Source organism: Chlorocebus sabaeus, chromosome 12 (genome assembly GCF_047675955.1).
Source record: "Chlorocebus sabaeus isolate Y175 chromosome 12, mChlSab1.0.hap1, whole genome shotgun sequence".
In the NCBI taxonomy this organism is placed as follows: domain Eukaryota; kingdom Metazoa; phylum Chordata; class Mammalia; order Primates; family Cercopithecidae; genus Chlorocebus; species Chlorocebus sabaeus.
In genome coordinates, this window is record NC_132915.1 from 27,280,923 (window position 1) to 27,297,789 (window position 16,867).

Below are 16,867 nucleotides of genomic sequence, written 5' to 3' on the forward strand. Positions count from 1 at the left end.
GTACAAAATTAGTAAAAAGTGAGGCCACAGCTATTAGGACTTAATGCCTAGACAGGGCAGTAGCCGTGATAGTTAGAAAGAGGTGAATTAGGAATGTGGTAATGGCTAAACTGGGCAAAGGGCAAGGAAAAGGATCAAGAACAAAAAGAATCAAAATGTGCTAAGTTTCTCCAGTTAACTTTAAAATTATGCAAATGGCTGGGTATGGTGGCACATGCCAGTACTTTGGGAGGCTGAGGTGGGAAGATTGCTTGAGGTTAGGAGTTTGAGACCAGCCAGGGTAACAAAGTGAGAACTATCTCTACAAATAAAAAATAATTAGCCAGGTGTGTGGCATGCACCTGTAGTCCTAGATACCTGGAAAGGCTGAGGCAGGAGGACTGCTTGAGCCCAGGATTTCCAGGCTGCAGCAAGCTGTTGACCGTGCCACCGCACTTCAGCCTGGGTGAGAGAGTAAGACCCTGTTCTCAAGGAAACAAAACAAAACAGCAAATGTGTTGAGAAATTACACATCATTAAAATATAATCAAAATAATACATAATAAGTTATGTTGGCTATTTGTGCTTTCTGAATAACCAAAATGCATTCAACTACAGGAATTTTAACTTTAACTTTGAAAGTGGCTGTCTTTGTTTAAAAAAAAAAAATTAGTAATTCACTGATTAAAAACAAAACCCCCTCCCCAAAAAACTTTCCTACTTTCCAGAAACACAGCAGTCAGCTCTATTCAAAACAGTATTTCTTGGCCAGGTGTGGTGGCTCACACCTGTAATTCCAGCACTTTGGGAAGCTGAGGTGGGTGGATCATTTGATGTCAGGAGTTTGAGGCCAGGCATGGTGAAACACCATCTCTATTAAAAATGCAAACATTAGCCAATTAGCTGGGTGTGGTGGTGCACGCCTGTAGTCCCAGCTACTTGGGAGGCTGAAGCAGGTGAATCACCTAAACCCAGGGGACCGAGGTTGCAGTGAGCTGAGATTGTGCTACTGTACTCCAGCCTGAGCGACAGAGTGAGATTGTCTCCAAAACAAAACAAAACAAAAAAAACAACACACAAACCCAAACACAGTATTTATCCTATTTACTAACAAAATGGATCAGAGGAGAACACCATGCCAATCTGTACTAATCTCAGTCCATTTATAAGGGCTATTGGAAGAGTATCTCTCACTTTGTCAAGAGTGGGTTAAAGTTTAGGAGCGTACTTACTCCAAAGCCATTGATTTCATACTTCTGTAAATATGACACAAACAAATCATTTTCTTCTCGTTAATACTGATGTAAGAGTAAAACTTCAGGCACCAGAATCAAATATTGTATTGTTGATATGGTTTGGCTGTGTCCCAACCCAAATTTCATCTTGAATTCTCACATGTTGTGGGAGGGACCTGGTGGGAGGCAACTGAATCATGGGGGCAGGTCCTTCCCATGCTGTTCTCATGATAGTAAGTCTCATGAGATCTGATGGTTCTATAAGGGGGAGCTTCCCTGTACAAGCTCTGTCTTTGCCTGCCACCATCCATGTAAGATGTGACTTGCTCCTCCGTGTCTTCCACCATGATTGTGAAGCCTCCCCAGCCATATGGAACTGTAAGTCCATTAAACCTCTTTCTTTTGTAAACTGCCCAGTCTCAGGTATGTCTTTACCAGCAGTATGAAAATGGACTAATACAACTGTGTTATTGGATTTAAAGCTATACATATTAATAGTATCTGCCTGATGGGTCAACTTCTTCATGAAACCTCTTTTATAACAACATTTCCTATATGGAACAACCACATTCATAAGCTCAATCAATGAAGTAACTTCAGCATGGACTCTACAATTACTTACCAATAGAACAGATGAATAAGCAGCAGATGACATTCCCTACATGCCCAGGAAATAAGCCCTGATGAGGCTCTCCTCTGGTAGCTAGTTCATTTTCTTCACTCCCCATTCCCATTTGGGACTTACCTTTGATTGCTTTTTGCTGGACACCGACTACCTATTTAGAATACTACTGCTATTCATTCTGCCATGCTTTCCTTCCTTTGTTCTTGGTGAAGGTGGGGAGTGGAGGAGAGGACCTTCCTGTCTTTCACATCTGTGGCTTTTGCCCAGTCCTAGCATATCAAACCTAATCTTCAGCTTTGTTTGGTTATGTGTGTTTGTGCCTGCATACTCCTAGTTGCTTATCTGCTAGCAAAATTGTTTTTCTTAAGTCAAAGGGTCTGAAGAGGTTGGCCTATGTCTACATTTCCTAAAATCTACCCTCTATGCATGCTTTCCACAAAAAGCCACCCCTATATAATTCACATTTATGTAACAAATACATTTATTACATTTAAATTAAGTGTACAGTGAATCACGTACATAACCCTGCCGAAGAGTGCCAGACTCTGGGGAAGTAGAATAGATGGGGAAGGGTAAAAAGAGACTCTGAATACAGGAATAGGTTTAAAAATCTACAACAAATATGGCAAGGGTTAACATTTGTTAAAGAGGGGTAGTGGACACATGGATGTTATGTTACTCTTCATATTCTTGTATATGTTTAAAATAACACAATAAAAATACTAATAAAAAGACAAGTGAAATAAATGATAAAACTCTAACTTAATTTTTTTTGTAACTCATTTCAGTTTTCCTCCCTAACTTTTGGGGTGTAACCAAGGAATCATAAACTGCAATATTTAAAGGAGACAACTTGATGAATTCTGACAAATATATACATCTGTAAAGCTATTACCATCAAGATAATAAACATACCTATCACCCTCAAAAGCTTTGAAATTATATAGTGCAGGCTCTCTTTTGGTCTGGTTTCTTCCACTCAGCTTCACTGAGATTCATTCATGTGTGTATCAGTAATTTATTTCTTTTTGTGGCAGAGTAATATTCCACATACCATAATTTGTTTAATCATTCAGGTGTTGCTGGGCATTAACCTCCATTTTTTTTGTTGTTGTTGTTTCTTTGTTTTGAGATAGGGTCTTGTTCTACTGCCTAGGCTAGATCACAGTTCACTGCAGCCTCAACCTCCCAGGCTCAAGTGATTCTCCAACCTCAGCCTCCCGAGTAGCTGGGACTACAGGCATTCACAATCATGCCAGGCAAATTTTTAATTTTTTGTAGAAACAGAGTCTTGCTATGTTGCCCAGGCTGGTCTCAAACTCCTGGGCATGATTCTCCTGCCTTGGCCTCCTAAAGTGCTGGGATTATAGGTATGAGCCACTGCACCCGGTCTTATTTCCAGTTTTTAGCTATTACAAAGACAGTTGTTACATATTAGTGTACCAGTCTTTCATAGACATATCCTTTCATTTCATATGTCAGGTATATATTTAGCCCTTAAACTCCCAAATGATTTTCCACAGTGATTATACACATTTTAAATTCCCACCAGCAGTGTATGACAGTTCCAGCTGCTCCAAATTCTCAGCAATTTAGTATGATCAGTCTTTAAAAATGTTAGCGATTCTAGTGAGTTTATGGTGTAACTCATGCCTTTAATATAAACTTCCCTACTGACTAAGGTTGGACATCTTTTCTTTTATATATACACACACACACACACACACACACACACACATACTTTTTCTTTTCTACCTAAGACTAGTAAAGTCAGGCTGGGAATCTTTTCACATGCTTATTTACTATTCATATACTTCCTTTAGTATGGTGAAGTTCTTTGCCCATGTTTTGACTGGGTTGGTCTTCTTTGTATTGATAGTTGAAATTATTTTTATAGCATCCATCAGGGGTCAGCAAACTTTAAATGCCAATAAGGAAATCAGGCTTAGAGAGCCACATGAGGGCCATATAAAGTCTCTGTCACATTACACACACACACGCTCTCTCTTTCTCTCTCTCTCAAACATATGAAAACTATTCTTAGCTCACAGGGACTTTATAAAAACAAGACCTTGGGCTAGATTTGGCCCACAGGCATAGTCCTCTTGGTCTACACACAAGTCCTCTGTGAGGTGTATTGCAAATATATTCTCCCAGTTTGTAGCTTGCCTTTTTGTAACAGCATCTATGGAAGAGCAGTTGTTCATTTTGATGAATGCAATGATTCTTTTTCTCTTATAATTTGTGCTTTTTCTATTTTATCCGAGAAATCCTTGCCAAAACCAAGGTCACTAAGATTTTCTCTTACATTTTCTTCAAGAAATTTTATAATTTTAGCTCTTACATTTAAGTCTGTGACTCATTTGTATATGATACGAGGTAAAGGTATGGTTCATTTTTTACATATGACTATGCAATTGTTCCAGCACTACTTGTTACAAAGTAGTAACAAGTACTACTCTTTCCCCATTGAAATCCCTGGGCATCTTTCTCAAAAACAAACAAACAAAAAAAAAAAACCAAAAAAAACCAAAAAAAAAAACAACTGACCATAAATACGTGGATGTATTTCTAGATTCTCTATTCTGTTCCATTGATCCATATATATCTACTTTAATACAGACACAATGTCTTGATTGTTGTAACATCATAATAAATTTTAAAATTAGTGGGAGTCCTGCAACTTATTTTTCAAAGTTGTTTTTGTTCTTCTAAGTCTATTGCATTTTAGAATAAGTCAATTTCTATAATCTGGCTGGGAATTTTATTGAATTTATAGATTTGAAAGAGAAATGACATTTTAAGAAATCCTGAATTTTTGATTCACAATGTATTTAGTTTCTCTCAGAAAAGTTTTCTCTCATCAAAGTTTCATAGTTTTCAGGATACAAGTCTTGTAAATATATACCTAGTATTTTTTTCCTTTCTTTTTTTTGGGATAGCATCTTACTCTGTCACACAGGCTGGAGTGCAGTGACATGATCTTGGCTCACTGCAACCTCTGCCTTCTGGGTTCAAGTGATCCTCCTGTATCAGCCTCCCGAGTAGCCGGGATTACAGGCGTGTGCCACCATGCCCAGCTAATTTTTGTATTTTTAGTAAAGATGGGGTTTCACCATGTTGGCCAGGCTGGTCTCGAACTCCTGACCTCTGATTATCTGGCCATCTCGGCCTCCCAAAGCCTTTCTTTTTAATGACAGGGTTTCACTCCCTTGTCCAGGCTGAAGTGCAGTGGTGAAATCACAGCTTGTGGCAGCCTTGACCTTCCGAGCTCAAGTCATCCTCCAGTCTCGGCCTCTCAAAGTGCTAGAATTATAGGTTTGAGCCACCATGCCCAGTCAGGTATTTCATTTTTGATGCTATTGTAAATAGTACTGTTTAAAATTGCAATTGCCAATTGTTCATTGTAGGTGGGGCCACAATGAACTTCTATATATTGAACTTATCTCCTACAATCTTCCTAATGTTCATTGATGGTTCTAGTAGCATTTTTGTAGATTCCTTAAGATTTTCCACAGAGATGATGATGTTTGGAGGGGTTTTTTTTTTTTTTTAAACATTTAATACATTTAATTTTTCTAGCCTTACTGCACTGACTAGAACTTCCAGTACAATGTGGACTAGAAGTGGTGAGAGTGGGCATTTTCCTCGTCCCCAATCGTAAGGGGTCAGTTTACAGTTTTCCACTAAGATTGATATGAGCTGTTGGTTTCCAGATAGCCTTTATCAGATGAAGTCTCCTTCGACTGCTAGCTGCAAAAAGTTTTTATAACGAAGGGATGCTGAATTTTGACATTTTTTCTGTATATATTGAAATGATCTAGTTTTTCAGTTTCAGTCTGTTAATATGGTGAATTATATTGATGAATATCCAAATATTAAACCAACCTTATATATATGAGATAAAACTTAATTGGTTACAATGTATTACTTTTTATATATTGTTGGATATGACCTGCCAACATTTTATTAAGAATTTTCAGGTCTATGTTCATGATAGGTATTAGTCTTTAGTTCTCCTATCTTTAGTATCAGGTAATGCTGGCCTCACATAATGCTTCAAGAAGTATTCCCTCCTCTTCACCTTCTGGAAAATCTTAAGTAGAACTGGTATTAATTTTTTTTTTTGAGACAGGGTCTTATTCTGTCGCCCAGGTTGAAGTATAGCAGTCCAATCATATCTTAGTGCAGCCTTGACCTCCCAGGCTCAAGTGAGCCTCCCACCTCAGCCTCCTGAGTAGCTACTGAGATTACAGGTGCATTCCATCATGCCTGGATAATTTTTGTATTTTTTGTAGAGACAGGGTTTTGCCACATTGCCCAGATTGGTCTTGAACTCTTGACTCAAAGGTTCCACCTGCCTCAGCCTCCCAAAGTGCTGAGATTACAGTGTCAGCCATTACACCCAGCTGGGATTAATTCTTTTACAAATGCTTGGTAGAATTCACCAGTGAAGATTTTGGGACTGAAGTTCTCTTTGCGGTAAAGTTTTTAATAAGAAATTCAATTTTTAAAATAAATATAAAGTTAGTGTAGTTACCTATTATCTTCTTGAGTGACCTTTGGTAGTTTTGTGTCTTTTAAGAAATGTGTCCATTTCATCAAAGTTGTCAAATTTATTGGTATAAGGTTTTTAATCATATTCTCTTAATATCCTTTAATGTCTATAGGATCTGTAGTGCTATTCTGTCACGCTCCTTGCATTGTGGTGTGGAAACTCTTTCCAAGCAGTAAGACGAGGCAATCATAGGGCTCACTTTGCTTTTTACCCCTTCTCTCAAGGATCACTGTCCTGTGCTGCCTGTTGTCCAATGTCTGAAAACCTCTATTTGACATAGTTTGCCACATCTTTTAGTGGTTTCAAGTGAGACAGGAAATATGGTTCCTGTTACTTCATCATCGCCAAGAATGGAGACTTTACTTTTTGTAATGAAAAATTTCAAACATATACAAAAGTAGAGAGAATGGTATAAACCTTCACATACCTATTATCCAGCTTCAACAATTATCAACTCATAACCAATATTGTTTCATGTATACTCCCGTCCTAAATGGCCCTCTCTCTGGAATATTTTGAAGCAATCCCAGACAGCCTATCATTTCCTTCATAAATATTGTGGCAATATATCTTTAAAAGACAAAGACTTTAAAAAAAAAAAAAAAACCCATAACCATAAAATATTATCAATAAATTCTATTATCAAGTACTGAGTCAGTATTAAAATCTCCCTGTTTTTTTCTACCTTTTAAAAGTAGTTGATTTGTTTAAATCAGAATCAAAATAAGGAGTACACATTGTATTTGGTTAATACATTTCTTAAGTCCTTTTAAACTTTTAGTTTCCCCTTCCATTATTCGTTGAAATATATTTCAGAAACTGTACTGCCCAATAAAATAGAAACTAGTCACGTGTGGCTATAAAGCACTAAAATGTGGCTAAATCGACTGAAAAACTGAATTTTAAATTTAAATTTAAATTTAAAATTAAAAACTGATACTTGTTCCTAGCTATTGGAAAATGGAACAGCTTGGGTATGTGAACCTAACTTTTTCAACTATCAGTTTTAGAAAATCAAAATATAGATCAAGTATTTTTGATGAAAATTTACTGACTTGAGATGTGTTTTAAGTATAAAGTATTTTGAAGACAATATGAGATACAAAATAGCTAATTAGTAAATTTTCAATATTGCTTATAAGTTGAAATGACAATATTTTGGATATACGGTGTAAAATATATTATTGTAATTCATTTAACCCATTTCTTTTTGCTTTGTAAAATCTGGCTACTACAAAGTTACATGCAGGCTGGGTGCGGTGGCTCATGCCTATAAATCCAGGCTTTGGGAGGCTGAAGTGGGTGGATAACCTGAGGTCAGGAGTTTGAAACCAGCCTGGTCAACATAGTGAAACACCATCTCTACCAAAAATACAAAAAAATTGGCAGGGCATGGTGGTACGCCTGTAGTCCCAGCTACTTGGGAGGCTGAGGTAGGAAAATCACCTGAACCCAGAAGGTGGAGGTTGCAGTAAGCCGAGACTGCACTCCAGCCTGGGCGACAGAGTGAAGATTCTGTCTCCAAAAAAAAAAAAAAAAAAAGTTACATGTAGAGCTTACACTGTATTTCTATTGAAGAGTGCTGAAGTAAATTATTTGCCCTACAGAGTTCCTTATATTCTAGGTTTTGCTGACTGTATTCCTCAGTGTCATCTAATATATTTCTTGCTCTCCTGTATTTATTGTAACCTGGCAGTTTTAGACCAGTGGTTCTGAACCAGAGGTACTTTTGCTCCCCAGGGGGCAAATGTCTGGAGACATTTTTGATTGTAACAACTGGGGTGAGGTGTGTGTGTGTGTGTGTGTGTGTGTGTGTACTACTGACATCTAACAGGCAGAGGCTAGGGATGCTGCTAAACATTCTAAAAAGCACAAAAAATTTATCCACTCTAAAATGTCAATAATGCTGAGATGAGAAACCCTGTTTTAGTGACTTACACTGCAATTTGATTTTTTCCATAAGACTATTTGATATGGTTTGGCTCTGTGTCCCAATCCAAATCTCATGTCGAACCATAATCCTCAATGTTGGGGGAGGAATCTAGTGGGAGGTGATTGGCTCATGAGGGTGGATTTCCTCCTTGCTGATCTCATGATATTGAGTTCTCACAAGATCTGGTTGTTTAAAAGTGTGCAGCACTTTCCCCATTCACTCTCTCTCTCTCTCTCTCGCCGTCATGGTAAGACACGCTTGATTCCTCTTCACCTTCCCTATGATTTTAAGTTTCCTGAGGCCTCCCAGCCATGTATCTTGTACAGCCTGAAAAACCGTGATTCAAATAAACCTTTTCTTTATAAATTACCCAGTCTCAGATAGTTCCTTATAGAAGTGTGAGAATGTACTAATACAGAAAATTGATACAAGAGAAGTGGGGCACTGCTATAAAGATATCTGAAAATGTGGAAACAACTTTGGAACTGGGTAATAAGCAGAGGCTGGAACAGTTTGGAAGTCTCAGAAGACAGGAAGATGAGGGAAAGTTTGGAACTTCAAAACTTGCTGAGCGGTTGTGACCAAAATGCTGACAAGGATATGGGGACAGTGAAGTCCATGTTGAGGTGGTCTCAGATGGAGATGAGGAACTTATTGGAAACTGGAGTAAAGGGCCCTCTTGGTATGTTTTTGCAAAGAGACTGGCAGTACTGTGCCCCTGCTCAAGAGATCTGTGGAACTCTGAACTTGAGAGATGATTTAGGGCATCCGGTGGAAAAAATTTCTAAGCAGCAAAGCACTCAAGATGTGGCCTGGCTGCTTCTAACAGCCTATGCTCACTTGCATAAACAAAAACGACCTGAAACTAGAACTTTAAAAGGAAAGCAGAGCATGAAAGTTTGGAAAACTTGCAGCCCAACCATGCAGTAGAAAAGAAAAACCCATTTCCTGGGGAAGGAATTCAAGGCTGCAGAAACTTGCATAAGTAAATTAGAGCCAAATGTTAAGGGCCAAGACAATGAGGAAAATGCCTCCAGGGCATGTCAGAAGCAGCCCCTCCCGTCACAGGCCTGGTGGTCTAGGAAGGAAAACTTGTTTCCTGGGCCAGGTCCAGGGCCCTGCTGCTCTGTACAGCCCTGGGGCGTGGTGCCCTACATCCTAGCCACTCCAGGTGTGGCTAAAAGGGGCCAAGATACAGCTCGGGCCATTACTTCAGGGGGTGCAAGCCCCAAGCCTTGGCAGTTTCCACAAGGTGTTGGTCCTGTGGGTGTGCAGAAGGCAAGAGTTGAGGTTTGGAGGAGACACTACTTAGGTTTCAAAGGATGTATGGAAATGCCTGGATGTCCAGTCAGAAGTCTGCTGCAGGGGCAAAGCTCTCATGGAGAACCTCTACTAGGGCAGTATGGAAAAGAAATGAGGGGTTGGAGCCCCCCCACAGAGTCCCCACTGGGACACTGCCTAGTGGAGCTGTGAGAAGAGGGCCATTGTCCTCCAGACCCCAGAATAGTAGATCCACTGACAGCTTGCACTGCATGCCTGGAAAAGTTGCATGCATTCAATGTCAGCCCATGAAAGCAGCTGTGGGGACTATACCCTACACAGCCACAGGGGTGGAGCTGCCCAAAGACTTGGGAGTCCATTCCTTGCATCAGTGTGGCCTTGATGTGAGACATGGAGTCAAAGGAGATTTTTTTGGGGCATTAAGACTTAAATGTTTGCCCTGCAGGGTTTCAGACATGTGTGGGGCCTGTAGCTCCTTCGTTTTGGCTGATTTCTCCCTTTTTGAAAGTGGGTATTTACCTAATGCCTGTGCCCCCATTATATCTTAGAAGCGACTAGCTTGTTTTTGATTTTACAGGTTCATAGATGGAAGGAGCTTGCCTTGTCTCTGATAAAACTTGTACTTAGACTTTTGAGTTAATGCTAGAACGAGTTAAGACTTTGGGAGACTGCTGGGAGGGCATGATTGTGTTCTGAAATGTGAAAAGGACACGAGATTTGGGAAGGGCAAGGGGCAGAATGATATGGTTGGCTCTGTGTTCCCGGCCAAATCACATGTTGAATTGTAATTCCCAATGTTGAGGGAGGATTTTGGTGGGAGGTGATTGGATAATGGAGGCGGATTCCCCCTGTAGTTCTTGTGATAGTGAGTGAGTTCTCACAAGATCCAGTTGTTTAAAAGTGTGTAACACTTCCCCCTCTTCCTCTGCCATGGTAAGATGTGCTTGCTTCCCCTTCACCTTACACCATGATTGTTAAGTGTTCTGAGGCCTCCCAGCCACGCTTCCTATACAGCCTGTGGAACTGAGTCAACTAAACCTCTTCATAAACTACCCAGTCTCAGGTAGTTCATTTTAGCAGTGTGAGAAGAGATACCCTATTCCATATTGGTGGTCTGTCCTTTCATTAGGATACACATAAATATCTGGTTATCTTTTTGTGATGCTGGAAACTAATGTAATCTGATTCATTAGCAGCTGCAAAGTAGTAACAGCCTAATTCCTTTCTTGTTTATAAATTACTTCTTTAAAGAGAAATTTCTCATCATTTATTTATTTTCAGGATAAATGCAAAATTCTCTAACCATTTTTCAAATTCACGAGTCAGTTCCCAAGTATCCTCCCAAGTGACCAATATTATTTTATTTTAGCATCATTATATAAACTTGTACATTTAGACATTTTTTATACGTTTCCATCTATTATCTCTTCATGTATGGTGGGTAAAAGATTCTTCATGTAGGCTCCTGGGTCCTGTTGATAACCAAGTCATCTCTGATAATTTCTTTGATTTTTGTTATGACAAGATGATCATGGCTAATCTTATATAAACATTTCTTCTCCTGGACCTGAAATCAGCCATTTTTCCAATGGGCCACTTTAGTGAAAAATAGTATTGAGAGGTCATAATCTAGGTCTTTTTAGTAGACAAAGCTAGGAAATGTTTGTTTTTTTGAGAAAATACATAGAGTGCATTCTGATATTTACATTCAAATTAAAAGCTTTAAGGTTTTATTACTTCTTCTGTATCTGAATCCCTTTTCTCTTATGCTAAAAACAGTAATTACATTAACGTAACTACTTATTTGTTTTACTCTATAATATTTTCAGAATAACATTACAAATATTAACATTATGATTACTGAAAACAGTACATGATTTTTTTTGCAATTTTTTTTTTTGCCCTTAGAATCATTACAGTGTTTTATAGTCATTTGGAATAACTTTTCTCTGTTAGGCTATGTTGCTAACAAAACAAAGTTAGATGCATTTGTTTCACTGTGCTTTTACTAAGCTTGTCTTTTTGGAAAATTTCATTTAGTTTTGTTGGCAGATGGTTCCAAAGTGGAAAAAATGTAAGATCTATTTAGATGAGTGTAGCTTTTAACCTTGTCATTTCCCACCCCCAGTTAAAAAAAAAAAAAAAAAAAGATTCTGGTTTATCACTGTAGTTATCACTGTCCCTGATCCTTTCTTTGATAGTAACATACTATAAAGTTTTCTCTCCTTTCTTTTTTAGACCTAAGAATATAAATATATCACTCCATAGCAGCATATTGAGATATTTAAGCTTTTTAAAATTTATATTTCCATTTGCCTGGTATACCTTTGCTCCTCCATTTACTTAAGTTTTCATGAGGTATAATTTACATACCATAAAATTCGTTCATTTGAAGTGTACAATTCAATGACTGTTAGTAAATTTACAGAGCTAGGTAAACAACACCACAGTCCAATTTCACATTTCCATCACCCGAAAAGATCCCTTGCACCCATTCATCCTTTTATTTTAAAGCTTTCTCAAACTCTTTTAGATGTAACTCTCACATTCCGCACAATGTTGGAATTTACTTCCAAAAAATATTTTCATAGGTGAATTATATCCATTTGCATTTAATAATATGACTGATGTTTGGCCTTAGCTCTGCCACTGTTTTATGTTGTATTTATTTTTATGTCTCTTACATCTGTAAATAAAATATCTCGTCTTTAGTTATGTGATCTTTTTGCCCTGCCAGTCTCTTGTCTTTGTATATTTTTTTGGTATTTAGGAAGGATTTTATTTTTATTTCAAAGGTTATTATCATGCAAATATCTTACATAGTATCCTTATGTCCTTAATAATTTTGGGGGATACTATCTATTGGCTCCCCACTATAAATAATTTTGAAATTCTCCCTTATTTTCCTCTCCCAAAACATCTAATTTGAAGCAATAACTTTTTATTTCCTGAAAATATCTATAGGACAATCAGTAAATATATTCTATTTTACTTGCATTATTTCCCTTCTTACATTTTCAGAGAAATGTGCTTTAGTTACACTGTCAGACTTATAACCATAGAATAGATATTTTATGATCTCCTTTATCATGTAGCTCTAGTTCTCTTCAGTAAGGAGTTTTGTTCTGCAAAGGAGTTTCAGTTAGTTTGAGAGTTCACAAGGCTAGATCACCCCAGCACTATCCAGCCTTTCTGAAGTCTATGAAGTTGCCTCCCAGTTTTAGCTGCTCTCAAATTGGTCTCTTAGCGTTCTACAACTAATGGGACCTTTAGATATGATCAGGATGCTGGCAATCTGATATTTAGATTCTCTGAGCCCTCCCTTGCTGATACCATGCTAGTCTTGATGCTGCTGCTGATTTATTTTACCCACTTGTATTCTGGAGTTTACAGGTGTTGTATAATAAAGAATTTGGGCTTTGTTGCTGGTTCCTCTAAAGTTCTTGGAATTGAGCAATAGGAAAGTCTGTAATACTCATGAGCCCCTTGGATCACTCCTGAGTTAATGCTAAGAATAAGACTCAGGATGAGGGTAGAAAATGCCACAAAGATCAACGGCATGATTTGAGCAATACACATGTCTTTGAGCCACATGATTTCAGCCCAACTTCCCAAACTCCAGGGAAGAGGGCTGATGATCAAGCTCAACCACATGGCCAATGATTCAATCAACCATGTCTACATAATGAAACCCCAATAAGAAAACTGAGTACTGAAGCTTGGTAGAGCCTCCTGGTTCATGAACCAGGAGATGTGTGAGGAGGGTGATGCACCCTAATTGCACAAGAAAAGAGTAAAGAAACTTTTGAGTTTAGGACCCTCCAAGATGTTGGTTGCCCTGTGTCTCTTAATTTTGCTAGTCCTGATTGTATCTTTTATAATAAAATTATAATCATTAAGAAGTGTTTTCTTGAATTCTGAGTTGTTTTATCAAATTATTGAATCTGAGTGGGGGTCATAGGAACTCCTGAATTTGTAGCTAGTTGGTCAGAAATACAAGTGACCTGGGGACCCCTAAACTTGAAGATGGTGTCTGAAGTAAGGGAACCGTGCCCCTATGGTATACAGTTTGATAGTGACTCAGGATGGTTAGTGTGAGAATAGTACTGCAGTGCACCCGTATGGATACCTTGAAACTTAGTTTTGTTATACGTGTTGTCCATAGGTTTGCTAGTTGCTCTTCTATTTTTGGGAAGGGATTTTGGAGATTCAAAAACTATGCCACTGTCACTACCATCTTATTGCCAGCTCTCCTTTAGGTTTTAAGTTTATGTGGTATATCACATGTTCTCCCTTCCACCCAGTATTTCTGTGTTTATCATTTCACAGTCAGATATTAACAAAAGATTAAATTGCTGAAGTTACTCAACCAGTCTTAAGTATTTTAAGTATTGTTTCCTCATCAACATGATGCATTAAATTTGTAAGTTAAATAGAATAAAACAACGAACTATATATTGCTAGTGACGACACATGATACATATTTCCAAACTAGTCTGAGGTTAGAACCTCAAAATAAAAAGTAAAGGCAAACATTTTACCTCTGTAAGACGGAGTTGTGAAGATGCGGCCATATAATCTGATTCTAATTTGTTTTTCTCAGAGATCACTGTAGTATTTTGGAGAATTAAATCTACTTTTTGTATATGCAAAGAAGTACAAATCTAGGAACAAAAACCCCTAAGAGTTAATTTTTATGTTACCTATGTTTTAGAAATAAAAAATAGTTTTGTAAAACAAAATTATAAACCATGAAAAAATAATTTTCCTATTGTGCCTGACATCTCTCTCAAACAGTTCTTATAACAATTTTTTAGAAAGTATTTTCCTTTGTTTTTAAGGGAGTCATCTGGAATAAACACAATTAGCTTAATGAGTGCTTTTATCCTATTTATTACCTCTAAAGAAAATGTCAAGCAACTAAGCAAGCTGAAACTGATCTCTTGCTTATATAACTAAAATGTCAAAAACCTTAATCAAAACCTTCCCTCCCTCTAAAAGTTTTACTATCTTATCTACCCGCTATTTTCTGTAAAAAAATGACTAAAATTAAAACAATACCTTACCTTTATTAGATTTGTTAATTCAGTAACAAGTTTTGCTTTTTGAACATTTATTTCTTTGATTTTGGTACTTGCTTTTCGCTCTTCCTCTTCAAGGTTGCAAGTATCCTGTTCCATCAGTTTTAAACTGTATGACACATATAATGATAAAGAAATCAGGGTTAAACACAAGCATTGAGCCCAAATTCTTCGGTCTCCCGCAGTTTTCTGGGATATATTTAGCAATACTTTTCAGATATATGAACTGCTAGTTCCTAGATTAAACAATCATTTTGTGTGATCAGTCAGGATTAAAAAATATCTGTTGAGATATATTATGTGCCCCAGCATAGTCCAGGTAATGCCTGTGTTAATTATTTAGGATCTGGAGTCAGAAAGATGGCTTTGTTGCCTCTTTGCCATTCACTAATGAGCAGTTTAACTCTGGACAAGTTACTCTTCTGAGCCTCAGTTTCCTCATCTATAAATTATAGATAATAACAGTACTTCCTCCATAGGGCTGTGGTGAAGCTTAAAAAAGGTACTACATTGTTTCCTTATGTATGGGGGGGTAACACATGTAACACACTAAATATAGTGCCTGGCCCATAACTGATCAATCAATACAGGTTGTTTCTGTTGCTATTAATATTGTTTACAAAACAGTCACTTCCCTTAAGGAGTGTAAGTGGGGAGAGTCAATAGCTAAAAAACAGAAACAAAAAATAAAACACAACACAATAATCCTAAAAGTTAATAGTATGTTCTCAATTTTAAGATGAAGAAACTAAGCCTCAGGTAAGTGAAGTAAATTGCCTAAAATCACAGACATTAAGTGTTAAGATGTGTTTGGTACCAAAGTCCATGTTCTTTCCACTACATCATGTTGCCTCCAAGGGAAAAGAACAAAGGATGGAAGCAATAATAAATAAGTTCAGTGGGTGCTGTAGAGAGTGGCCAGAATGGTATAAGGAAGGGTATGTTGGGGAGGGGAGGGAGATAAGTTGGAATGGGTAGAGCGAAACAAGATTTTGAATAATCATAAAAGTTTGCCTAAAGGGGAGTAGTGTTTAATTAAATTTCATGTAGTAACTGTAGAAAGCCATAATGAATTTTTTTTTTTTTTTTTGAGATAGGAGTCTTACTCTGTTGCCTAGGCTGGAGTGCAGTGGCACAATCTCAGCTCACTGCAACTTCCACTTCCCAGCTCAAGTAATTCTCCTGCCTCAGCCTTCCAAGTAACTGGGATCACAGGTGCCCACCACCATGCCTGGATAATTTTTGTATTTTTAGTAGAGACAGGGTTTCACCATGTTGGCCAGGCTGGTTTCAAACTCCTGACCTCAAGTGATCCACCCGCCTGGGCCTCCCAAAGTGCTGGGATTACAGGCGTGAGCCACAGCACCCGGCCTCATAATGAATATTCTTGAATGTGGTAGGAACATGCAAAGAAAATACATTTTACAACAGTCTTTTGGATGAATTAAATAGAGAAGTGACCAGTCAGGCAGAGTCCACTAACTAGGTCACCACTGCAGTAGTCCAAAGTGAATAGAAGTAGGAGATAGTAGGCTAGTAACAGGTATGAAAAGTCATCTCACTGTGAAAAATCAACATTACTTTATGAGGAGAAAGTTTAGTTTTAGACAATGGGTTCAATACAGCCGTTGCACAGTAAAAGTTGAGCATTTTGCAGAAGATTGAATAGGAATGAAGGAAAGGGTTAAAAGTTTAAAAAAAAAAGGTTTAAAGTTGAAAAAAATTCTGGGAAGCTAGACTAAATAGATATATCTTGCTTTAAACAACCAAGGCACATTACCAATTTTAAAAATAGAAGTTAATGGGCAATTGTTTGCTTTAAAAAAACATAAACAACGAAGAACAAATCTTCCTAATACATTTCAAATATGATTCAATTTTTAAATGTGTTTAGGGATACAAACTATATTAAGTCAAGATAAACATACCTTATTCAAGATGAGCTGTTACTTATTATTAAAGATTATGTCACTAATATCTACCTTTAGTCTATAGACAAGAAGTCAGAACAACAACAAAAAGCTGTGGGCTGTGTTATGGTAGGATATGGAAAAAACCTTGAAAACGGAAACCATGTGCCTTTTCCCCAGACTTGATACCCTAATAGTTTTTATCCTACCTTACATATTCTGGTTTCTACAAAAGATCTAAAAGTTACAATCATTCTGAGAATGG

General features: G+C 37.6%; 1 protein-coding gene across 7 annotated transcripts in view; it reads right to left on the reverse strand.

The window, feature by feature from the left end:
* The window catches only part of SMC5 (structural maintenance of chromosomes 5), a 120,939-nt gene that overhangs the window by 32,216 nt on the left and 71,856 nt on the right, over positions 1–16,867 (reverse strand). For all 7 annotated transcript variants that reach the window (XR_012094762.1, XR_012094761.1, XR_012094760.1 and 4 more), the window contains exons 16-17: positions 14,678–14,801; positions 14,153–14,275 (exon numbers count right to left, since the gene is read on the reverse strand). Coding sequence is in view for 3 of the 7 variants with exons in the window: in XM_007969457.3 (XP_007967648.1) it covers positions 14,153–14,275; positions 14,678–14,801 (247 nt within the window). In the remaining 4 variants the exon portion in view is untranslated. The remainder of the gene's footprint in view (positions 1–14,152; positions 14,276–14,677; positions 14,802–16,867) is intronic.